Here is a 25,496-nt window from a genome sequence, read left to right as displayed (position 1 = left end):
CCGTCCAGCGCCGCGCCGCCAACGCCGCCGCCGCCGCCTTGATGCAGTAGCGGGGCCCGGGAGTCGCCGGGGGCCGCCGCGGGGCAGGGGGTGCCGCAGCCGGGCTCCGCTCCGCGCCCCCCCCCCCGCGGGGGGCCGCCCCGCCGGTCCCCCTCCTCCCCCTCCCCAACCCCCCACCCCAGGAGCCCCCCTCTCTCCTCGCCCACCTCCGCCGGGAGCGAGCGCCGCGGCTGTGCGGAAAAGCCATGGGAGGCAAGACCTCGGCACCTGTTCAGCTGAAATCAAGGGCTTACAGTATACTGGGCACTCTGGCTTGGTGGTAGGAGCGAGCAAAAGGAAGGAGAAGCGAGCAAGAAAAAGTGAGAGAGGATTGGAGCGACTGCCGCTGCCGGGAAAAAAAAAAATAAAAACCCAAGGAAGATAACTGGGAAGGAAAAGGATTTTCATGGCGCAGGCTGCAGAGCTAAGCAAGAAGACTGAAGGTTGCATCTCTGCTCTTACAGTCTCTAACTGTCTAGGTCCAGATAATGAGAGATTGTGTTGAGGATGCTGCTGCTGCTCCCCTGTTCACTGTGGAAGCCATCTCCAAATTAGCCATTACATATGGAAACTGGAGACCAGAATTTTAGAAAAAGGGATTAAGGCGTCTCATTTTGGGGGGGGTTCTCTCTTTATTTGTTTGGTTTTTCTTGGTTCTTTTCTCTCTTTTTTTTTTCTTTTTCCTTTTTCCTTTTTTTATATTTCAACCAGAACGTTTCCGATTTAAAAGGCAAGCCTCTTCCCGTGTGGTCTTTCTAATTTACACTCTTTTCCGTGGGCTTTCTTACCTCCCTTTTTTGATATCTATCTCTCTCTCTATACCCATTATATTATTAGTCGGAATTATTATTCTTTTATTTTATTAAACACACACACCCCAAGAATCAGAAGGCGGTTGGGTATTTGTATAATGAAGAATTATGGGGCTCTTTGACAGAGGTGTTCAGATGCTTTTAACCACCGTTGGTGCTTTCGCTGCCTTCAGCCTGATGACCATAGCTGTGGGGACCGACTACTGGCTTTACTCCAGAGGGGTTTGCAAGACTAAAACTGTCAGTGAGAACGAAACCAGCAAAAAGAACGAGGAAGTCATGACCCATTCTGGATTATGGAGAACCTGCTGCCTGGAAGGTATTTGATTCTGGACCTCCACACCCCCCACCCCCCCCACCCCTTCCTCTCCCACCACCCCACATTTCTCCCTCCTCCCCCCAGTAAATCCCTCCACATTCCACCATTTTCTCACTTCATTCCTTTCACCGTGGATTGAGAGTGGTGGGCTCAGTTACTCAGGACACAGAGGCAAGAAGACAGGCAAAACATTCACTGTTCCATTCCCTTCTCCCTTCTTCTTTCCCACCCTCCCCCCTCCCACCTTCCCCAAAAATTCACTTCCTCTCTCCAACTGGAATAATGTGTGTGTTACAAAACCACCGAGAGATCCTTTCAAAAAGCAACTGTGCAGTCTGCCTGTCTTCATCTTGTTTGTATTGCCTGGGTAAGCAATGCCAAAATGCTGTGTTATTGCTGTGCTCTAGCTGCAACCAGAGAGTGAAATAATTGCTCTCTTTGCAAATGGCTTATTTGCAAAGACAAGACTGTGAGTGAGGGGCTATGTGGGGAGGAGGTGATTGCAAAGCACTTCGAATGCAATTATTAGTTCACTTTAGCAAGGAAAAAGAGAGAAAGAGAAGCAACCCTGTTACATCCAAAATGTCTCATGCAGAATGATACCAGTCATCTCAGAGTTCAGAGCATTTTGTAATGTCTGTAAGCAACCACATCTCACTGGGCTGGGTGCAGAGGGGTCTAGTTGGCTGCTGATTGGTTTGGGGCTGGGATTTTTCCCCAGTTTGTTTGTTGTTGGGGGGGATTTGCTTGGTTTCTCTTTTTGGTTTTGTTTTTTTTTTTTTTTTTTAAGGTTTATGGTAAAGGCTTAAAATAAACAACTCTCTGAATGGAGAAATCAGCCTAAGTCTGATGTGGTGAAACTGAATAGCAACTCAGTGACATGTCTGATGACAGAAGAGACACCACTGCAGCCAACTTCTGGAATCAGATGTTCTAAAGGGAGGGGGAAAGAAAAGAGGGGCCAGTGATTCGCTTTTAAATATGTGTTGCTGAGTCCTGCTATTGGCGTACGTGTGGGCTGGGGAGGTGGTCTTCAGCCTGTGCTGGAGGGAGAGGGGCAACCGATGTAAATGCGTGGTTTATGTTACACACGTAGTGAGAAGGAGAGAGTGAGAGCACAGGAGCACACATTCCAGCCCATTGTGAAAGCCCTGTTTGTGAATCAGCTCCCAGCTGGACGGTGGGCTGCCAGGGGTTCATGGGCATCCAGGGATAAGATCAGTGTCTGCCGGTGTCCACGGGAGCTGGGTGTGCCTGGAGCTCCCTGTCAGGAGAGAACGGCAAGTGGGTACCGCAGAACTGATTTTCTTAACCCGGCACCGGGAGATGGAAGGCAGGGGGAAGGGGGAAATAAACTATGTATGTTTTGATGTCTCTCACCAAAGAAAGCTAAAGCTGCTGTTTGGAAATGGTTGTGTCCAGGAAGAAGCGTGAATTTCCCCCCCGTTCTTGGTGCAAACGGTTGAGTGATGGCTGGACATGTTTTGAATAGCTAAGTGACTTCATTGAGCGATGGTCTATTTGACGCATACTGCATTTAGTGCCCTTTGTCAACCCAAACTGCTGCCTTTTAACATATCCTGCAGAGGAGCTCTATGCTGAATACTATATGCTGTATCCACGCCAGAAAATCAATAGCAGTAAATTAATGGGGGATGTTTTAAACACACTTGCTCACACACATGCACAGATTTCCTGCAAATAGATAAATACATAGAGGTATATATTAATAAAAAATGAAAAGCCTTTCACACAGATATTCATTACAACCAGGGAAGGAGACATCTCCTTAATTAAAAATTAATGAGAGAGAGAAGGGAAAAAAAAAAAAAGCTCAAATGCAAAGCCATGCAGGGAAGAGAGGCTGCGGGGATGAACTCCCTTCCTGAGCCATGTCCCCAAGCTGGAGGGCGGAGGGAGGCTGGGGTGGAGGTAGAAGGTATGAGGACCCCAGCCAGGAGAGGCAGTGAATTCAGATCATGTCTATCTGCCCACAGAGCCGTACCCAGAGGGACGCGGTCTGAGGGGGAGGAGGAAGGGGCGGGTGAGGTTTGTCAGATTGGAGGAGCTCGGGGCTCCTTCTCCTTTACATCTGACAGGACCCCACAGGCACTGTTGAGAAGTGGCTTGCATGGCAAAAGAATGTGCCAGGATACTTCCAATTAAAAGCTCTGAAGTGCCCCCAGCCCCCACAATGTTGTGCTGCCAGCCCAGGTCCTCTGCTCTCCCTGCTGATGCTCTCCAGTGGGCTTAAAATCATAGCCCTGCGTGAAGGGTGTGAAATGCAGCCTGAGCACAACCTGCACGGCCCTGGCAGGGTGCTCTCACTCACCCCACACACGTGAGGGTTGGGCTGGCCCAATCCCCCAGCTCCCAACTGCTGGGCAGCAGCAGCAAGTGGGGTAGGAGGGTGCAATGCACCACAGGGAAGTCAAGCCCAGCTCTGAGTCCCTCGCCTGAGGGCACAGGTTGCACTAAAACTTAGATAAAGAATTTGTTGCAAGAGCATCTCAGCAGAGGGCAAAACCATCCCCATGGGCACATGCTGTGCAGGCCCTGAGCATGGGTTTGCCTCGTGAGGTGGCACAGCATAGGTTTGGCACTGGCACTGATGGGATGCCTCTGCTTGGCTTCCCTCAGCCCCACAGCCTGCATGAGGTGGTGGCTGGCACTCTCTTGGTCCCAGGACAGCACAGCCAAATATCCCCACCAGCCCTTGGATGGCAGGCTTCTTACTGTCATGTCTGATCACCTTAGGGGGGTTATCTTCTTTCTTGTCAGAAGGAATCAGAAGAGCGTCCCTGGTTGATTCCCTCTCCCAGTGAAAGCTTCCTGCTCATGAACAGGAGAGAGAAGGATGCAGCAAAGGCTCCTTTCCCCCATGATACATAGAGTGGGTAGATTTGTGGAGGAAAGGGCTTAGTCCCAGGAGGCTGTAAAAAGGACAAAAACCTTGGATCAGTTCACAGCCTGCCCACGGTGTGGCAGAGGCACCTGACAAAGGATGTGGGATAGACACTCCTCTGCCTGGGGTGGATGTCAGGGCAGGTCTATAGAGTGAGGAGAGGTAGTGAAGAGAAGGGCAGGAGGCTTTTTAACAAGAAAATAATCAAAGAAGGAGTTCAAACTGCCATCTGCTACTGGTAGGAAGCCTCTGATGATGTTGCCTTCATTTCTGGAAACGTGGAGGAACACTGGCATTAGTCAACACTGTAGGCTGTCAGAGATGGTGGACACCTCATGTTCAAGTTATCCTGCTAAATTGTCTTTTCTCTTCTTGGACAAGAAGGAGGCCTTTTTTTCCAGTAGGAAAAAAGGATGTGAGCACTTATCTTGGGCTGTATGCACAGGTATGTTGCGGTCAGAATTGCAAGCTCCTCTTGGAGAATTTGGTCCCCAGGCTCTCAATTTTTGGGTTTCCCTCTCTTCAGTCATTCTATTCCCTACAATGGACTGTCAGTCAGCATTTTCAGATCTTTGTATTACTTCAAAGAAGAGTGCCATTTGGGAAGTTACTCCTCTATTCGGATTTATTTTCCCCCTTTCTTCTCTCCTACAGTGCACCCCTGCTCCATCATGGGACTCAAGCAGACAGGTGGTGTCAGTTCACATTACTGCAGATCATGCTTCTGATTTTTTTCCTAATCCTCCTCAAGATGATTCTCTCTCAGACTTTGGAGTTGCCCAGATAGGTCTCTGGGCCATTCCAAAGTCTCTGCCCTTCAAGAAAAATGTTTTTTCTCAGCCCTTTAACTGTATAGGTACAAAACACACACAAACAGCAAACAATTGAGATCTGCAAGCTCATGCCCCACATGGATGCTGCACCTCTTACAACTTTGAAATGGCTGCGGAACTTCCAGCCTAATTCCTTCTTGGCCCTGAATGTTTTAAAACCACTTTTTATTATGAGTGATGCCTTTTCTAATTCTTTCATTAGCTCCTGTAGATCTCCTACAGGATCTCAAAAAGTGAGGGACGATGCCTTATCAGGGTCTTATGAAGCAAGAAAATGAAATGTATTTTATATCTGTAGGTTATTGGTTTTGTCATGTTGTCATTATTATTAAGAAACGGATAGGTCTGGGAGGCTTTTATACTGAGAAGGCGGGAGAGAAGAGTCCAGGGCAGGCAGGCATGAGTGATGCGCATGGGGTTAGACATCCCTGTAGATCTGACTGGTGTGAAGGCAAGTAATTGAATGGATGTTGGTGGAGAAAATAATTCCTGCCTAGAGACCCTTCCCAAGGAGAATTAATGAGCTGATCTGTTCCCTTTCCAGCTTGTTATATCTGAACAGTGCATGAGAGCTAAGTGCAGATTCAGTGTTTGTGAAAATGAAGAGCTGACAGCAAAGTGAGGCAGGGCACAGGCAGTGGACAGGCTTCTGCCAGACGATTCTGGCGCTGCGTCGCTTCCTCTCACTGCCTTCTCCCACTGCTGTTTGTTCCTGGTGCACCTCTTTCCTTTCACATCCATTTTACGTGTAGGGTTTTTTCCCTATTTTCCCTCTTACCTTTCATGATTTTCTTTCTTTCAGCCGTTGTTTCTGTCAACGACCCTAGTTTTGCTCTGCAGAATTGCCTGCCGTCCTACTTCCAAGGATCCACAAACCCACCAGGGTTCTTTCCTCGCATCCTTGCTGACCTAATCCAGGGCCTTTTCTGAAAATTCAGTGGACGTAGCAGTAGATTAAGTCAGGGTCTCCATGTCTTCACAGTTCAGGACCAGGAGCATCCTAGCCCAGCCATGAGATGCAGCAGGAGGAAATGACCGGGCACAGAGCTGATTGCTGCTGGCATTGCATCTGCTGGGGAGAAAAAGGATTCAGAGCTGGACAGGCCTTGGGTGAAGAGGAAGACAAAGGATTTTAAAAAGTGGGGTGGCAGATGGTGAAGAAGAATTACTCAGGATCCCAGACTTGGGTGGGTTTGGTTCTCCTCTCAGCTTAAATTCACACCTGACTGAAGTCACTGAGAAGGCAGGGATTTGAGGGGCTGAGACCTGCAAGCTCAGCTCCTTTGTAAGATTTGACAAGGAAATGCTGTTCCTCACTAGTGAGTTGCCAGAACAGACTTTTAAATTGCTTTTAAATTATGAATCTTCCTGCTGACAGAGAAAGAGGAATGGGTTAATATTGTCCTGAAATGCACCAGAAATTGCCTTGCTGAAAAGAGTGAGAGTGAAATGCAGTGGGAGGGACATGGAGATGCAGTGTGGCAGCAGTAATGTATAAAGAAATTACACAGAGCTAGAACAAATGTCTCTTTGCCAGGGAGACCAAGAGCTATTCCTATCTAATGTTTCCCTTTTAACCCATCCCTTTCCCCATGCAGCCCTCTGAGCCCCCGTCTCACTTGGTTGCGGTTTGGTATGATCTAAGCAAGAGTTTTGGGGGAGGAGGACTGCTGAGGTTTGACAGCAGAATCTCCATATTTATTTAATTTAAAAGCAGTAGCGAGGAGGTTGCCGGGGGGAGCAGGGAACATTTCAGGCTCTCAGATGGCTCTGCCCCCTGCCCCTGTTTTAAGAGCAGATTCCCAATCAAGCATACCCGGTTTATCCCAGGGGGAGCCCTCGCTGCTCCGTTCTGCGCTGCTTCTCCCTTCCATATTGCACTCGTTGTCAGGGGATGTGCTGCTGCCTTCCTTTCACGGGCACGAAACCTTCCCCCTTGAAGGGGGCTCTCAAGGAGGGAAGGGGGCTGCTCCTGGGGGAATGGGTTACAATGGGGCTCCTGCTCCATGTCCTCCCCCCCACAGCCCCCAACCCAAGGCAGCAGCCACCCAGCAGGGGAAACACAGAACGCGGAGCAGGTTAGGCATACGCAGAACAGAATGTAAATACAATACGCCTAAAAGTTATTTTTCTCTTGCCTGTATGACCCCAGCTTTTTCCTCACCCTCCATCTTTGACTCATTCTATCCATCTCCATTTCAATTTGTTCTCGTTTCCCTCCCCTGTTTTTCCTCTTTATTTTTCCCTTTCATCTTTATGTCTCTTCTGTGCTTTCTCTCAAAAGCATCTTCTCCTTCATTATTTCTCCCTGTTTGTCTCCAAGTTCTCTGAGGCCCATCCCCCTTGCTCTTTCCTGTGTTATATTATCTTGTCCTTGCTCTTCTCTGTCCCCTTTGCTCCTGCTGTCACATCTCTCCTCTTTCCTCTTCTCCCGGCCATCATTTTCCCCTGGCTTTACCCCATCTTACATACAGTCATTCCCCCCAGCCAAAGGACCCCATTCTTTTGGAGCCGTGCTGCCTGTATGCTCTAAACAAACACTTTTCCAACCTCTTTCTGGCTGTCCCCCTCCTCCTTTCTTCAGCCAGTGCCCCCTCCTCAAAGCAGTGTATGACACCAGTTGCTGTCGCTATCTCCTCTTACCCCTATGGCAGCTCAGCTACCTCTGAGGGGGGTGAGACCCGAGCCCCTCCCTCTGCTCCCCTCATTTCTCACTGCCTGTGGTCAAGCCAACCTCCCTCCACTTTGCTGCCTCCAACCTCCCATGGCCGGAGGGCTCACTGGCAGCTCAGCTGATGAGCTGGCTCATCTGCGTGCAGCCAGCAACTGGGCTGGAAGGAGCTCGTGGCAGCCCTAAATGCTCTCCCTGGCAACCCTCAGACATAGATCAGGCCAGGATCCAAGTGGAGAATAAGGGTCTCTGAAGCCATAACCCTGGGGCAGTTGTTGTGCACTACAGTGAAGGATCTCTGGTTATCGGGGAGAAGAGTGTCAGCGAGCAGTCGTCCTTTTTGAACTGTTTTCAGGGGAATGATTTTCTCTGAGATTCTCAGGAATACCTAAGGTGGGGAGGTGAATGGGTCTGGAGGCTCCAAGCCCCATGGTTGCCTGAATGAACCTCAGTGAGGAGGGGCAGAGGGTATCACTGGCTGGTGAGAAAAGGGGGACAGTGCACCATGCAGGGCTCTACATGAACCGTGGTGACTCACGGGGTGCCGAAATGGGGACACTGCTGTTAATGGTCTATTGCAGCACATGGCTGCAGACAGAAAACCCACCACCAGCAAGTCCCCAGGCATAAGGAGTAGAGCAAAGGAGATAGCAGAGAGTGCAGGAGCAAGGGCCATCCAAGGGTGGGGTGTTGCAAAGAATAGGGTTCATAAAAGGGGGACAGGGACAAGGAAGAGTAGGAAAGACTGTGTGCATGAAAGCTAGGCATGTTTGCCTGGAAAAGGAGGTGAATGAGAGGGAAAGTGATTGGATTGTGTTGAATAATGAATGGGCTAGAGAAGGTGGATCAGTAGCTCTTGATTTCCCCATTTTGTAACACACAGACAAGAGGACCTGACATGAGTCACCGGAGACCCAGTTAAAGCTTTCTCATTTGATGCATATCAGGGCTGTGGAGCTCATTGCCACTGGAGCTCTCATGGCCAAGATTTTAACAACATTTAGCAAGCAAGTGGGCATTTACGACAGAGTTCACGAAAATTAAGCATCCTCCTAATGGATGTGAACAGCATTTTGGGTGTTCTGTAATTCAGCAATTAAGTCAGTCGCCATAAAAACTAGGATAACGTTTCACAAGGGCAGTCTATCCCCTATCTGACTGCCATGTGGTTCTTGCCTCTTCCCTGAAACATTTGTCAGGGATTAAACAGAGCTCAGATTTACTTTGTCTGGCATTTCTTTTGTTTCTAGATGCTATGCTGTGCAGTTGCAATGTAAGATGCAAACTAGGCCTGCATTTCTGCTGATGTCAATGACTGCCCTAATTTGACAAATTAACAGTGAGTTTAGGTATTTCTATCATATTTTTCTAGGAAGTATCTGGGATAGAAAGCAATTAAGAGCATATGGAATTAAGTGGAGTCCTTTTTCTTCACACCCCAGGGTATAAAGTAAGTAGTTGGCAATGAAGGTGCTATATATGTGCAAAGAATTATTATTGTTGAAGTCCCTGCTTCCCAGAAAGCAATAGGCTTTGGGTCTCTTTGATGCTATCACGGCTAAATTAGAAACGAGGTTGTCTCTTTTCTCTTGTATCTGTGGAAATGATTACTGCACTGGCATCTGATGACGTACAGTACTGTAGTGTTTCTATGCACAAGAGATGGAGGCCCAGTTCTCCCCTCGTATGCACTGATGTAACCTCGGTGACTCGGATGGAGCTGCTAACACTGCCCGTGTAGGCAAGGGGAGAGCGAGGCTGAGGAAGGGCTGTGCGTGCTTTAAACAGCCATGCCCCAAGGTCACTGCGTGTCCCCGCTCCACCAGTGATGTACCCAACAAACCAGGGGCTAAATTCACTTCTAGTATGAGTGGGTGAGACAGCCCCAAAGTTAATGAGATTCTGCAGTTATTTATGCCAGCTGTTCACCAAGGCCAGCAGTTCCTTTTCAAACTATTCCCATTTTCATCATCTTTCACCCTCATTAGAAAAATTCAACTTGGCTGCCCTTCCTGTGGGGCAAAGATTCTCATACAGACTCCTCACCTTGGATGGGTGAGTGTGTAAAATGGCAGAGGTGACCATGAACTTGCTGGCATTCACCTTTCCCTTTCTCTTCTTTCTGCATTTCTATCTTTATTTGAATCTCTTTTTTATTGACTGTTTTCTGCCTCCCAGCCCCATTTATTCTCCTTGTGTTACAGAAAAGTTCTTCCATAAAATTCCAAACTACACAATCAGAGTCTTCATACCAAGCCCTGCAGAATAGGTGAAATCCACTTCTGTTTCTGTGGCACAGGTGACTAAAGTATTTATACTAGCTTCCTATCAAATCTATAACTCCCCAGAGAAGCATAGGGACTTTATCCTGCACTTCCTATTCCCCCAGAGCATACACTCCTATCTGCTAGCTGTGAAAAACAGAAAATGAGGATGGTATACAAAAACTTGAGAATGCAATGTCATCCTATTCATGGGTAGGGATTTTTCTGATGTGTGTTTTTGCTAGAAGCAAGCAAGTATAAATTTCTGATTTAGCTTGTTGTATAAAGAATACATTCTGTCAAATAAAGAATAACACTATCCACCTCCGTTCCTTGGATTTTCTATCCCTTTCTGATTTTTCTCTTCCTATTTCTCAGTTTTCATTCTCCTTCGGAACATGATTTTTTTTTTAGTGCCTGTTTTATTTTTCTCCTCCCACTCCTTCATAACAACGTTTCATTCTTAAATTTGCTATCACTCAGAGAACTTCTCTCTTTCTTCAGGTCTTGTTTATATCACCAGTGTAGCTGCAGTGAGATGGATCATGCTTGAACACTGAATATTTCCCAGGTTTAAGGTTGTGTCCATTCAGTATCACAGACCACTGTGAATCAAACGACTTTTCATCCAACCCTGTTTGCTGACTTCTGCAACCTTACTGTGACCTGTCCTTTGTAAACAGTAAATTTCTGAGAACCTGGTCCTGGAGCTTTATCTCCTCCTGAGGATGTTGCATAATATTTTTCTTTCTTAGTTCAATTTTTTTTCACCCTTGGTTTCCATTTTTCTTCATTCTCTTCATCATTATTCTTCAGAATTCACTGTTTCTTCTTCTCTTCCATTTTTCTCCACATCATCTCTCATGTCTGCAGTTTTCTCCCACAGCCCTAACGCCTGATGACATTTCTGCCCTTCCCTTTACATTTCTAGCCCATGGTCCTCCTGGGTAGAAACTAGTCCCCTTGATCCCATCCCATTCAGCCTCTTTGGAGAAGTGGTGGAAAAGGACTCACAACCAAGTCTGTTCAAATATGTGTGTGCACGTGTGCACACGTGCATCTCCTTTCAGATACGATCGGTATGAAAGATTGGTGGTTGAGATGAAGTGGTCTAATTTTGACTGTTGCCTTTTAGACAGCCACGAGGAGTCCTTCCCGAATGTAGATGCCCCCCAGAATTGCCTTCAGAGTACAGGGTCTCAAGGGATCAATCATCAAGAATTTCTGCTGCTTCGTTTTAGATTCAAGCATTGCCCTTTTCCTTAGGCTGAGGGTCATGGGTTTTTGAAGGGTAGTGGCAGAATCATGAAAGAAGACATTTTCCTCTTGCTCATTTTTGAGTGAGGAGTGAATGAACTGTGATAAATATTTTTCTGTATATAACTAGAGCTGTCTCAAAGAAGTGGCAGAGGAAACAGATGGCAGAGGCCCTTTATAGGCAGCTGCTGTTGTCTCTTAAGGTGTCACCATAGCAAGAAAAGTGGTTGTAATTGGGGAGCTTCAAGATCAGTAGCGCCTGAAAGGACTTGAGCAGAAAAGAATGTCATCCTGCCTGAAGGCAGGGGGGAGGGAGACAGAAATCAAATATTCAGAGACTAAGAAATTCAGTACAGGGAATAAGCTGGAGTCACTATGAAGTTTTACTGAATTTCATGACCACAGGATGGATGGTTTCCCTGTGTTTGGGAGTTCATAACTGGCCACAGAGAGCAGGAACATTGTAAGCAGGGTGAAGAGCTGGTTTAGTGTATTTTGGGGATAGCAAGAGGGGCTGGTATCCAGTGGAAACAATTGAGAGAGAGACTGAGATCCCCAATGTACTGTGGAAATGCAGTTGGGTGGGCGTGAGGAAAGGTCCAGGAATAGCTATCTCCAGGCTCCTTTCTCCTCCAATTGCTTCAGAGCACTACTGCAGTGCATGCTTTTGGTATGGGGGATGCTACAATTTGGTGTAGAAGCTTCTGTCCTAGATATTGCTCAAAATGCCTGCCTGGAGCCCTATGATCTCAGTGTATGCAGCACAATTGTAAGATGACCTGTGAAATAACAGAAGTGCAGACATGTAGCTGCTCCCTCAAGAAATAACCAGGCTTAGGTTCCTTCATATCTTCCAGGCTTGGAGGGATTGCACAATGGGCTAGACCTCTAAGTCTTCTAGACATGGAGTTATTTTAATCTCTCCTGCTCCCCTTGTGTCTCCAAAAGTAGGAGCCATGTATTTCTTTCAAGGAAGAGAAAATTCACAAAAAAAGTTCAATTGGAGAATTTGGGAGGAAACCTGGGAGGATGATAGAGTCTCTCATGAAGTGCAAGGGCTTGGGGCAACAGAGCAGCTGTGAACAGGCTTGCTGTTGGAGGTAATTGGAGCTCAACATTGCACAGTGTCCTTCAGCTGAGGGCTCCATTGGAATTGTATTCAGTAGTCTCAAAGGGAGCAACTGCCAAGAGCAGAGCAGTGCAGCTGCTTTGCTGTTGGGAAAGGGAGCAAAGAGAAAATAATATGTCTACCCTGCTGCGTGAATCGCAATGCAAACAGCAGCACAGCACAGGAAAATGCACGGGATTGACAATTTTTCTAAATTTTAGGTGAGCACCTAATCATTGCACCACTCTATCTCAATCATTGTTCCGTTCTTCCCCTCTTCATCCATCACTTTGTCCATCTGTTCACAGGAAAGCATAACTCAGAAAGGCCAAGAATGGCTTTCCAGGAATTAATTCCAGGGGCTGTCTAAGATCACAGGAGAAAGGTGTTTTTCTGAGTGCTGCATCATTACAGCTTGGCCCACATTTACAGGAACAGTGAGGGGGAAAGCATTCAGAGCAAAGCAAGACTGTGAGAAAGAGCATTGTGAGGATATAAAGGCACCAGGACCAGGGAGGACTTTTATTCTTCTGCAGAAACTGAAGGGATGGGTTGTTTCTGGGAATAAACTGACTCAGCTGTGAAGGAAAGCATCTCTGCATGCTGGTAATGGAGAGACATTTGGGGCTGGAAGGGTCTGTGACAGCTGGAAAGCATGGCTGGCCAGAAGGAAACATTAGGCAAGAGGGGACCAAGGACTTGACCACAGCATGACAAGGGAAGGTGGTAATAGGAGTGCAGTGTGAGTGCTGGAAGGAGATAATTGAGATACATGGTCTGAAAGAGGAAGATGAGTCAGAAGAAACCCTGGGACTCAGAGGTAGGAGAGGTATGAATTGCTGAGAGAAGCAGCAGTATCAGCTTGAGCTGATGGATGGAGAGACTGACCCCCTCATCCACCTTCTCTGAATTGTGGAATGGGATGGATTTTCACCTGCTGATGCCAACATCTGCCACCACTAACAGCCTTCCCTCTTGCTTCTTCCTGCCCCAGTCCATGGGAGAAAGAAGGGTTCAGACATAGAAAGGCAGGGCAGGATTAATCCCATAGACCAAGCAACTTTGGACCTACAGCAATTTGGAAAGTGTGACCAGTGGTTTTGGCTACATGCAATAACGTAGAAAAAGAAAAGGTTAGCAAAAAGAAGAAACAAACTAGTTAGAGCATGAAATTTTAGACTTGACTTGGTGATGCCAAGAAAGGCAGTTATGACCACCTCATACTTTGAGGCTCTCTGCTGATCTCATAGCTGGAAGCACATGAATTTGTCCTTCTTCTGGAGTCTTTGGGTACAGTTTTCATGGCAGAGAACCCTTGGCTTGGCTAGATTAACTTTGGTAAAGCAGGGGAACTAACATTTAATGCTCCTCTCCAGCTGCTGTTCTTCGGCAGAGGTTTTCTGAGAATTTTACCTTTTCTTGCCATTGTGCCATTGCAGCTGCACCAAAACTGCTTCACATAGGGTGGAAACACCTTTATGCTAGACACTGTGCATACACAAAAGCTGTTGTCCCTACATCAAAGAAGTGACAATCTAAGATGACAAATGACATATGAAAGGCAGCATAGCAGAAGACAGAAAATGTGTAGAACTTGTTTCTGTGTTGTTGCTTTTGACATCACTAAGAGGGTATTGCACCTAGAACTGATTTCATCTCCTTCTCCAGGCAGGACAGAATGCAGAACAGGGCATGCCTGCCCAGCACCAGGCAGTGCCAGGAGGAGATTCCCAAATAACTCTAAGCAAGCTAGCTTAGGTGTTTCAAGATCTAATGGCTACTCAAGCATGGTGCCCTTCACAGGCAAATTAGCTGAGTGTCTGAGAGCTGTCAGGATGCAGCACTTACTCAGGTGTGCAGATTCCAAAACCCATGCAAGGTCACATTACACTGTGCCATGGGGACTTGCAGTAAGATCCTCTCTCAGTCCAATCCTAATTCTCATATCCACAAACAGGCATGCCTGTGTGACTGGAGGGGTTTTCCCCCATGCTTGGTAACCACAGGTGGTCTGAAAGAAATGAATGATCACATCTCATTCTGTTCCTATGGGAAGGGTACTGTATTATTTGGGGTTCTGAAATGGAGCTTGGCCCAGACATGTGTGCAAGTGCTTGAGAAATTGTGAGCTAGAAGATGCCATCACAGCTGGATTTCTCCTTTGCGGTTCTAGCAGGCAGGGCTGAAGGACACAGATCTCCATGTGACCTGCAGATCCTGTCCTTTCACATGAGGGCTGAAGCTTGCTGAAGAGGCAATGCTGGAATGCTTTTGCCCATGTGGTATCTGCCCTGGGGATACACGGCCACTTCTGTCTCTAGGGTTGTCACTTACCAGTGAAAATTCATTGGATTCATGACAAAACTGCAGGATTTACCAGCAAAGAAATAGTTTGTTCTCAAAATAAATAAAATCTGATCTGGAGGTGGTGATTTACTCAGACACCCAAGAGATCACTTGAGTATCTTGTTTAATTCTCACTGAGACTGCTAGTTTTGTCAATCTACATCTTAGTTTTCTTGGGGAAAAAAAAAAGTATAATATATTACTGGGTTTCTTCCTTTAACAAAAATAAAGGAAAAGACTCAAGGAGAGGAAAGCTCCATGCTCATCACTTCACTGAGCTGCACCACAGCAGGGATGGTGGTCGAACCCACATCCCAATAAATTCTTAAGACCTATATGAACTTCTTCTCTTCCTTGGGATCCACATGAAGAATTAGATCTCTGCAACAGATACACAGTCAGTAGCTTTTCCCAAATAATGAACTAATCAGAAAGACTAAAAATAGGCTGCACTGGAACATCAGTTCAGCCATTTGGAATGTAGAGCAAACGGCACTGAATGTGTTTAATGAAGTGAAAGAGCTTTGTTTTTAATCATTGAGCTATTGATAAATTGTTGATAGGTGATCAGATGTGGACTGTTCTTTCAAATGTTGTGACTTTTGGAACCTGTCAAGACCCTCTTGAGCCACTCTTGTTCATTTCACTGCTAACGTAGTAGGACTTCCTGCCCTTTTCAGGACCTAAAATAAGAATAACTGTAATGTCATCTTTTTTTTTCCGGGTAACAAACATTTAGCCTCTGGGCCAATGATCAATTTTCAAGACTAAACGTTCATAGTTGTACAAAATCAGGCCCTGGGAACTGGGTCGGATATGTGAGAGAAGATGACAAGATGGGAGGCAGATCTGTTCACATCTCTATATGCTGTTATCAGGATAACACCAGGGCATTAGATTAGGAGGGTGGAGAGAGTGAAGGAGGGAGAATCTCATTTTTAATTGTACAGCAGCAAAAAATGAGTGGGGAATCAGCATAGAGCCTACGCTGAGGAAAGATTTAATCTTCATGCAGGGAAGAAAGCGAGCTGGATCCTCATGGGTGTTAGACCAAGGGAAGTAAGGGAAACTGAGGCTCTAATAGAAAAATGTAGATCCTTTGCAAGATTTGAGAGAATACTGTTGAACTAGTTTAGTTCATGACAGACCCTATTGGCTGTCCTAGATAGACTAAATCTTCCAGCATGTCTGGATCATAGTCGGTCCAGAATGACAAAAGAAGAGAAGAGTCTTAAGCAGAGCCCACATGTCCCTTAATTTATGTCATCCAAAGTTTCCCCTACGGAAAGAATGTCTCCAGATGGAATGTAAGCAAAATTATTTGTTGTTTTGTGCTATTAAATGGGCTGAATCAACTGGAATGAATTTGAGGACTGAGCCCTATACACCTGCTCTGGTTGATGTATGCTCATACATCAGTGATCTTAGGAGGCAGCTTGCTGTGCACCTTGAAGCTATCTTTTCTTTTCCTTCCAGTGGAGAAGAACCACAGTGTCTTTTCATGGTGTGCAGGAAATCACAAACCCCATGTGAGATATAGTTTACACGCTACAATTTTGTAACACTGGTTTACTTAGAACACACAGTTCTTAGCATTTCTGGATTAATGTTAATGTGTCCCCCTCCCAAGGTGGGGGTACGTCATCCAACCCGTGCTAAGTCAGTATAGCAATTAATTATCTGACTGAATATTTGTATTCTGCTTACAAACTCATGAATTATTCCATTCCATCCTATTTGGAACCAGGTTTTCCTTTTAACCTCAACTGCAAACCAGCTGTCCATCAATTGTGATGTGCTCATACCTCAGGGTGATGAGAGCAGCAGAAAAGCCTAAATGGGTTGCTAGAAAGTGCTACCAGTAAAATAGAGATGCATTTCATTAGTGTTGGGAGGATTGGCAGCTCTTTAATTGTATGAATCACCCAATGGGTGTGTTCCCGAAGCCAATCGGAGCGTGCCAGTTCAGTAGAGCCACAGTGAGCAACGCTGTGCTGCGTCATTCGGCATTCTCCAGTGAGTGATTAAATCCATGTCATTTGCCGTAAATCAAATGTTGTCACAGGGTCAGTCTTGTGGGTCATGCTAGGTTATCATGGGGATTTGCACTGGTCCTATCAGGTACTGCTGTGCCACACAGGTTTTTTTGAGGTCATGCTGGGTTCCTCAGATACCATCTCTTGAACTCACTGGGAGCCCTGTTGGAGTGCATCAGGGGAATGATGAGAAGGGTTTGCTGCGTAGCCTTCTACTGCACCGGGTTAAGGCCACTTCTCATGGCTGAAGTACCTCTTCCCTGGAAAATGTGCATTTTTCTCATTTATTAGTTTAAGCAGACACCGTGACATTTGTGATTTTGCTTTCCAAAATAACACCTGCCCAAGTCCCAAAATGAATAAGATCTAGTCTTGAGGCAGCAGCTTCTTTTTTTCAGACAGAAAGCATCATGCTATTTCAGTTAATTGTATTGCCGCCTGACTCCATGCAGTCAGATCCTGCCCTGTGCTAACATTGCTGCACACTGGTGGTTTAGATTCCTGTTATCAGGAACTCCCACATAGCCAAGGAATGCAGAAACTTTTCCTCAGTGAGGGGATGTGGCCAAAGGATAAACAGTACAAGTAACAAGAAATCATGTTCCAGGAGTCCCCTGCTACAGTGGTCCCTTATTTTCAGTCAGGATTTGGTCAGGTATATGTTACAACAGCCTTGAGGTAATCCAGCTTGCATCAGAGACTAAGCCCGTCTCTTCTGGTCTGGTGATCAGAAAAACACAAACGCAGCACAAAGCCACCTTTAACCCCCACACCAACCATCCTGCTTCAGATACCACTGAGAAAGCTGGAAATCCACAGCTTCCCTACAGAAGTCACTTCAAATGGCATGAGTTTAAAATGTTGACATTTTTTATGCATAGAGAGACTAATTTAGGGGTTTTTTTAAGGATCATTATGGCCCCCTGTGAGGTCTGTGTGGTTAGTTGAGTAGTAACTACTGCTTACTTTTGCAGAAAAGGAATGTAAGGATAGTCTCAATAAATTTTTAAACCTCTCAAAATAAGTTTATTTTCCGTGACACACATGGCCCCTCTAGAACAGAGTAGCAGATCATGGTATGAAAGTTTTACTGGTGCCAATCAAGATGACATTCCAAACCCACTGGTGCCATCACTGGTCAGGTAAACAAAGGCTAGCAGATGATTTACTGAAGGCAATGTCCCAGTTTTCAGCAGCAAAACCAACGCTGCTGGGTGAGGTTTCAACTTGTGTTTTCTATGCATGCGATTGCTGTCCTCGGCTCAGAGCAATAGAAGCCGTTCTGGTAGTGCATGGTTTTACACCCTTTGATGCTTTCCATCACCCAGTGTCCCTGGAGCACAAGAAAATGCTCCCATGCCCATTCTATTTGTGGAAAATTCCAGACATGGGAAGGTTAAGTGGTTAGCCAAGTATTCACAAAGACTGCAGCAGAGCTGAACTCACTTTTCGTCAAGCCATAAGTCCATATCCAGATCGCTCCACCACCCTTCCAGAGTGCTGTTTACCTGGCCCCACTGCCTATCACACCATGGAAGGATATTGACTGTTTTCCAAGTGTGAAGTACACAGGTGTTCTCTAAAGCTCCAGGGAAATGTCATGGATTGCAATCAGTAACATATTAGAGCCGATTAAAGCTCTACGGTACTTCTTGCAAGCTCCCAAATCCTTTAAACATAGGAGGTCTCTGCAGGAGCCACATCAGATCTTGCTGGTCTTCTATTAGAGAGTCAGTGAGTGAGCCAGGAAAAAAGTTATTCCCTCTGAAATTGAAATCAAACTCATATTTTCCTCAGCAGAGCTATTTTAAGTCGTTCATTATTATCTTTTTTTCCTCTGCAAAGCACTGCCTTTTTGATACTCAAAGGTTGTTAGAACCAAAGGGGAAAGAGAGAACACTGGGGTATTGTTCTTGCTGCAGTAGCAGGCTTACTTGGCACCTAAAAAAGATTTTGTTAGAAAACTAACCAATTCTACAATGCTTTGAGTGAGAAGAAGAAAACAGCAAGGGAAAAAAAGAAAAATAAAATCCATGCTGTTTAAGTCTTGGGCCGTGTCAGGAAAATAAGGCATGAAGTTGTCATATTGGGTCAAATCCATGGCTACTACAAGTGAGCATAAACTACTAATTCTTACGTTCAGCCATGATGCGTGTGAGGCTAAGACGCAGATTATCTCATTTAGCCTTTGTGATGTAAGAAGAATCCAATACTGAATTCCTGACAGATGGTGTTTAATAGCAACAACAGGCACTCTGGGTATGTTTTCCCATGTCTTGCTGGATCCCAGCTTTCTCCTCAGGCTTTCCGTGTCAGTTGTAACTCGCTTGGAGAAACTTTCAGGTGTGTTTTCCTATTGCAAAAGGAACACATGGAAATGCATCCACATTAAATTGCCATCACAGCGTAGCCTCATGTTTGCCATGTGATGCAGGCAAGGACGCAGTTTGGCACCTCAGGTGGCTTGCTTTCTTCCACACACCAGAACATGGAATCATCACACCATCTTCCATTCATCTCTTTCTCCACCTGCCTGTCTGTGGGGTTTTTTTCTTTCTCATTCATGTTCAGCAGGTGCCTTCAATTCCCAAATATGTTCCCAGATCTTTCCCAATGTCAGCTGTGAAGCTAAAAAGGGATTTTGTGAATTTGATTGATCAGGCTGTCACAAACCTGGCTAGGAGCCATTTGTTGGACACTAATCAGATTGCTGCCGCAGAATCCAGCTGCTGAGTTTCCAGTGTGCTTTTAGTCTCTGGAGCGAAAAGAGAGACTAAAGCACTACACCTGACTGGGCATCTCCAGGGATGTTAGAGGGGCACAGAGCTCTATCGACCCTTCCTTCTTGGGAACTTGACCTCCTACTGCAGTTGCCTCTCCCTGCAGGCTCACACAAGTTCCCTAGGTGGCTTAAGTACAGCCTTTCACAGAACCCTATCTCAAGGCATGAGTTTATACTTTCACTTATAGGCACTGCCAGATGTAACACCTCTGTGAAAAGGATGAAATTTGCATACAATGTCTGAACCCATCACCTCTCAGGAAAAACAGATCATGAGAAAACAATAAATACAATGTCCCCACCCACTGCTCCCTCTCCTTTGGACTCAGTGGGAGATCTCCTGCCTCAGATGCCAGCTCATAATTTGTCTTTTCTGATCGAGGTTTTTCCCCTCACCAAACAAGGCTTTTCTCTTTAAAAAACCATTCACTCCTCTCTCTGCTATCCATTCTGTCTTGTCTCTTGATGAAGTTTCCTGTTTCGTTCCTCAACCAAGTCTTTCTTTAATCCTTTCCATCCTTACCTGGCTTTGTTCAGCTTTTTGCAACATGCACAGGGTTCAGCAATCCCATCTCCCCTGTGTGCAGTCTCAGTCATCACCCACCAGGGTTCAAGGATCAACCGCTGTTGATGTATGAAGGACTCTTCTGCCTCACAGCGAGCAGGAATCCACACTGGAGTTACTCTCGTAGTTACAGCAGTGTAATAACACCGTGACATCAAGGAGAGTGCACAACTCATGCAGAGGTCTCACATCAACATGAGGCTCAGCAGCAGCTGTTCACAAGGCATTTAAACCTAGTGCTATTCTAGTAGCGTTGCAGGCTCACTAACTACAATGACTCTGAAAAAGGTACAGATATTTATCTCAACAAGCTCTTGAGGCCCTCAGCTGCTCGTCTGGCAAGTGCTCAGAGCTGCTGCTTCTGGAGGACACATGCCCACCCGGATCTCCTCCAGCCATTCAAGTTCAATGTGCAGGAGCTCGGAGCAAAAAAGACAAGATTAAGACACAGGCTATTTTCTAGCTGTTACGTGAGTCAGGGGCCCAGTGCACAGTGGAGCCTGCATGCTTTTACAAAGGAAAATAGGTGGAAGCATCACATTATCTGTAGCTGCAGCTCAGCAGATGCTCCATTTGCACACTACAATTTATGAGCTGTGCTGTGGAATGATTTAGAGGGTTGAGGACAGAGTGCTTTGCTTTCATCAGGGACATGGAGGTAAGGGAAGACTTGCCATGAACAGGCTGTGAATACAGCCTAGAGAATAAAACAGAGTTTTCCTGTGTGGGCTGACATGCCCAATGCACAGATCACCCTTGGACTAAGGATGATTCGATGGGCTCTTACTATAAATGATCCTTGGCTAACAACACAGAGAAAGTAATTTATGCTTCTTCCTGCATTTCTGAATAATCTTTAGTAGGTTGAATTGTCCATAAATCTACTGCTGTACTTTGGATACAGGTGTGAATCCAAGGACTCTCTGACTCTTAAAATGATGAAGTTTGGCAAGCAGAAATCACTTTTTAAAGCAAGGATTCACTTCTCTCTTTTAAATGCTGCAGGAAGTCGTGACACACTTACAGGAAGTAAGGTCTGATTCTGGTAAAGTGGGCTGAAATAACTTGCCATTTTCAGAGCAGGATGGAACACATGGCAATTAGAATGCAAAAAGCTTTATGAGGATGTAACTGTTCAAAAGCTGATTATGAAAAAGAGGGACTTGGCATCCAATCTGGAAGGGTAGTAGAGGGAGGGATGGCTGCATGGCAGGACTCCTGTTGGTGTATGAATGTCTGCACCATGGTGGCATTGTTATCCCCTTCTTGTCCTGACAATACGCAGTCAATGGCACTTCAGGAGGTGGGTGGGAGACATCTGGTTAATGAGGAACAGATGGACTTCATCGGACATGCACTATACCTGCTCTTTTCTTCACAGCTCTCCCTCACTCTCTGATTTCTCTATTCTTCACTGCAGCTGAGCTCTTCCCTCTCCTTCCTTTCAAATGGGAGAGAATGTTTGTGTGCTTCCAATAAAAAGCAATGAACTGCTCTGGTCAGAGCCAAGTGCAATACCAGCAAATGCAGTTAGGAAGTGACTCAACTGTAGCACGCTCCATTCTCTGGGATCCCTACATGCTGTGCTGGTTCCCACTTACTGTGCACCCTTACCTCTCCAGTGCCTGGACCCATCATGACAGTGAGTAACAGAGGCCACTTTCTCATTTGCCATTTCTTTGATAGGACCTGTTTAATGACTTGAGAAGGGCTTTCTCAAAGCCCAGTCTTTGGGATTTGGCAGTTTACCCCACTGTGATAAGGTATTTGTTTATGGGGACAATTTTTAGAAGAGGTGCAGTGATTCCAGGCAACCTGAATTTCCCTTCTATCCTTCTAGTTCCTTCATGGCATGTAGGTAGGATTTGGGTCTGGGCTTGTGTGTTCTCATTCAGTTAACAGATGCCAGTAATGTGGGTTTGTTGGTCTCCCATGAAAATCTGAAAAGCTGCATACAAACCAGATCCTGAGAGAAATACAAATTCCCAAAGGCTTGTGCATCTCACAGCTCAGAGGAGACAGCACAGTGTTCCTAGATGTACTTCTACAAAGGAAATCTTTCTAAATCCCTGTGTTCCAACCAACGCTGACAAAATAGCAAAATAATTCCTATCAAGTTCCAATTGGCTTTCATTAATACTGGCGGCTTTCATCAAGATTTTCTTCCCGAGAGATATGACAGGAAAGTCAGTCCCTAAACCCCTTCTCACTCCTTCTTGTAACAATTTTATTTCACTACAGTTATGCTTGCTCAGAGTTACAGAGTTGAACTGATCCCTCAGTTTAAGTTACATGATGTGCTTATGTAACATCAGAACAAGGTTTCCTACCTTCCTCTAACTCAACAAGTATTTTAGTGAGGGTGAACAAAGTCCCCTGAATCAGTCCCTTTCAAGGGCAGCAAGCAGAGGCATAGTTAGCAGTCCAGCCATGCTACCTTCTTCTGTCTCTCTAATCTGAGAGCTATTACTGTGTCCAAAACCAGGATTAATTTTCAGTGTAGGTCTGTTTTGGATAAAAGGCCTCCATGTCCCTTCTGTGGTTTCTACTCCAGCTGCCTTTGAGACACATTGGATTTTTTATAAAGGGCACAATTACAGCATGAATGAGGAGGAAGAACTTCAAAGGAGGATGATTAAGGTTGGATGCGTTAGAAACCAAGTTAATTCACTTGAGTTGATCATTCCAATGAGGAAAATGGACTGACTCCCCATGGTATTCTCTTCATAGCATACAAATGCTGCGTTAGCATCCAGATCCACCCACTGCCAGGATCTTGACTTTATGGACAACTCGGAAGTATTATTCAGTATACATCCCAGCCAAAGCATCGTGACTGTATCTGCTTGTCCTTGGCTTTCCTTCCAAGATCTTTCCCATACTCTCTTTCTACCTTTTCCCGAATGTGCTCTCACTCCTCTCATTAACTCCATGAAGAGTTAACAGGCAGATTCTAACACAATGAGTTAGCAATACCTCAGAAGCCTTAGAGAGTACAACAGCAGGATAGGACAAAGAAAGGAAAAGCCTGCTCATCCCTCTCCTTTTGCCATTCATCAGAAGTTGAAGTATGGTCGTCTTAGCATCTTAGCTTTATTCTGTATGTCACACACCCCTATCCCTGGGACTCTATTCCTGCCTGGGACATTTCTCTCATTGCAGCAGAGAAGATCCCCACTCCTCAGAGTAACCTCTTAAGTCCAGCGTGGCAAGACTGTCTTTATTCCTCTCCCACAAGCTATTGAGCATGGCAACACAGTCTGGAACTGGTGTATGCTTCAGTGAGTTCCCAGGGAAACAGATCCTAGGCTGAGGATCCCATCCAGAAATCCTCAGGGAGAGACTGTGCTCAGCCATCCCTGGCAGCTCATCTTCAGGCTTCACCATGCACATACAAACAAGTCTGTCGGGTCAGCCAGTGCTACCTCTTTCCAGCTGCTTGGATGGCTGTACACTTCTTGTTTTGTCTTAGATTCATTCCTTAGACACACCTCATATCTGTCCTTGGACACATTCCACAGGAACAAAGTGTTCCTGAAGGCCTCTACCCCCATTAGAGAAGTATCTGCTCAAGGTCACTGATCATTCAATCCTCCTGATGCAATGGAGTTGGGGTGGTCTGGGAGCTTCTTACCAGCATAACCTCTCTGACAGATCCTTTCCTTTTAACTCTGGAATGCAACTCTTGGCAAATAATGCCATCTTCAGTGTTCCACCTCTAAATAGCCTTCCATCTGCTGAAGAGTGAAAATTGGTGTCGGTGCACCTGAACCTGTTCCCTTGAAGGGACATTTTCTATGCACTGCCCCAGATTTGTCAAGTCCATTATGAAGAATCCTGTTGTGCAGAACTTCAAATCGAGACACACTGCTTTGTAAGATAAATGCAGGTTGAAAGCATGCAGCTGCATTCCTAGAGAAAAGGGCTATGATTCCCCAGGGACCCTCAAAGGTCCAAGGTAACTGCAGTCATGACCTCATTGCCTGCACCGGTCTCGTCAGTGCAGAAACGGAATGAACAAGCCCCACTGGAAAAGAGATAAAACTGATAATCCCAATTCTGTCTTCTACAGCAAGTGCATGCACAGTCCTGGTGTGCCTCTGAGGGAAGTTTATGCCCCAGGCTGGATAGGCAAGGAACTGGGGCTTACTGGTCATTTTAGAAGTCGATAGATTTTGGATTCTTGCTGCAATTTCATGTAAACTACAAGCCAGTTTTTTTACTTCCCACCAGAATGCAGCAACATTGCAGCAACAGAATGCAGTGAAGTGCATTGTTTTTTTGAATGTTGAGGTTGCTTCACTGGGATTCTGGGATTCCAGTTTTCCTGCTCTTCTCAAATGTGAGACCCATGGTCAACCCAAGCTGAATAAAACATCCCCGTCCTGAGTTAGAATTCAGTTTCAGTTGTTTTTCTCTGATTCAGTTTCACTGGTAAGTTGGAAATAAAAATAATAATGCATCATAAATAATATGCATAAATACTGTGTCTTAGGTGAAGTCTGGACTTTCATCCCAAAATGTTCTCAGAGACCTACCAGTTCTGAAGAACATCGCAACCAGCCAATGGGGTGGATCCACTGGAGCACTTACGCATTTCCTATGTTTAGACTAGTATGGAAGCTTCTTTTACTTTAATATATGTTGCACTGACAGAAATCTATCAACATGTTGCCAATTTGAGAAAGTCTGTTTTTCCCTGTATATGTTTTTCAATCTGATTCCTTTTCTCCTTATAAGTTCTGTTTGTAACACAAATTTCAGCAGCTGGATCTTGTGGAAGAATGGAATTTTAGAGTTGCAGCATAGGTATCTATAGTCTGGTCATTACCATGTTGTGTATGTATTGAATCACTGTATTTCCAGACTTTGCAATGGCATAGTACTGATTCTCACCTCCAGTTGTGCTTGTTTATATGCACCCTCTGGTCACAGGGCAAGGGGTGTCAGTAAAGAAAAGGCCAGTCAGACATTTGCAGGTGGTATTTGAGTTTGAATCATAGGATAACCGGAGCATTTGGGTGGGAAGGAACCTCACAAATTCTCTAGTCCAAGCCACTGCTCAAAGCAGGGTCAGCTGTGAGGCCAGGCCAGTCTGCTCGAGGCTTTACTCAGCTGGGGCCAGGTTTCATGGATATCACATCCCAGCAGAACTCTGAGTGAATGTGGTACATCACTGAAGAGCAGCTATGCCCTAAGTTCCAGAGACATATGGGTTTTTAAAAATTTATACTTCCGTCTTAGTGGTTTGTGCATCACACCTTTGAGATTTATCCCATCTCCTCATTCTGGCAGTCCTCAGCAGGTACCAATCAAGAACTGAAAATAGCCCATCTTGGATCTCAAATCAATAAAAACTGTAAGCCCTGCTTGGGCCACGTGCTTGTAAGAAAGCCAAAGGAAGCACCTTGTATGGCTTTTCCTAGGTTGTGCACACAAGAAAAGAGATAGCACTGTTTCATCTACCTTATCACAGTAATGAGAGAGTAGCCAGAGAGTAAGAGATGTAGGAAAATGTGCTCTGTGGAATCAAGCTCCTTGGGAGCTCACTGTGTGTGA

At 45.7% G+C, this 25,496-nt stretch overlaps 1 protein-coding gene across 3 annotated transcripts in view; it reads left to right on the top strand.

Annotated features, from left to right (window-relative positions):
* The first annotated feature begins 154 nt into the window (after window positions 1–154).
* The window catches only part of CACNG2 (calcium voltage-gated channel auxiliary subunit gamma 2), a 51,980-nt gene continuing 26,638 nt past the window's right edge, over window positions 155–25,496 (top strand). The window contains exons 1-2 of one of the 3 annotated variants that reach the window (XM_042050664.1): window positions 155–482; window positions 1,025–1,170. In XM_042050664.1, coding sequence (XP_041906598.1) covers window positions 1,029–1,170 — 142 coding nt within the window. In that variant the 5' untranslated portion in view covers window positions 155–482; window positions 1,025–1,028. Of the gene's footprint in view, window positions 1,171–1,291; window positions 1,538–25,496 lie in introns of those variants that run through there. The other 2 variants (XM_042050663.1, XM_042050666.1) reach the window with 2 other exon arrangements.

The sequence above is a fragment of the Corvus kubaryi genome, unplaced genomic scaffold (genome assembly GCF_017639235.1).
Source record: "Corvus kubaryi isolate FWS band 111438036 unplaced genomic scaffold, C.kubaryi_AGA036_p1.0 74, whole genome shotgun sequence".
Taxonomy (NCBI): Eukaryota; Metazoa; Chordata; class Aves; order Passeriformes; family Corvidae; genus Corvus; species Corvus kubaryi.
This window is presented reverse-complemented; position numbering and strand designations above follow the sequence as displayed.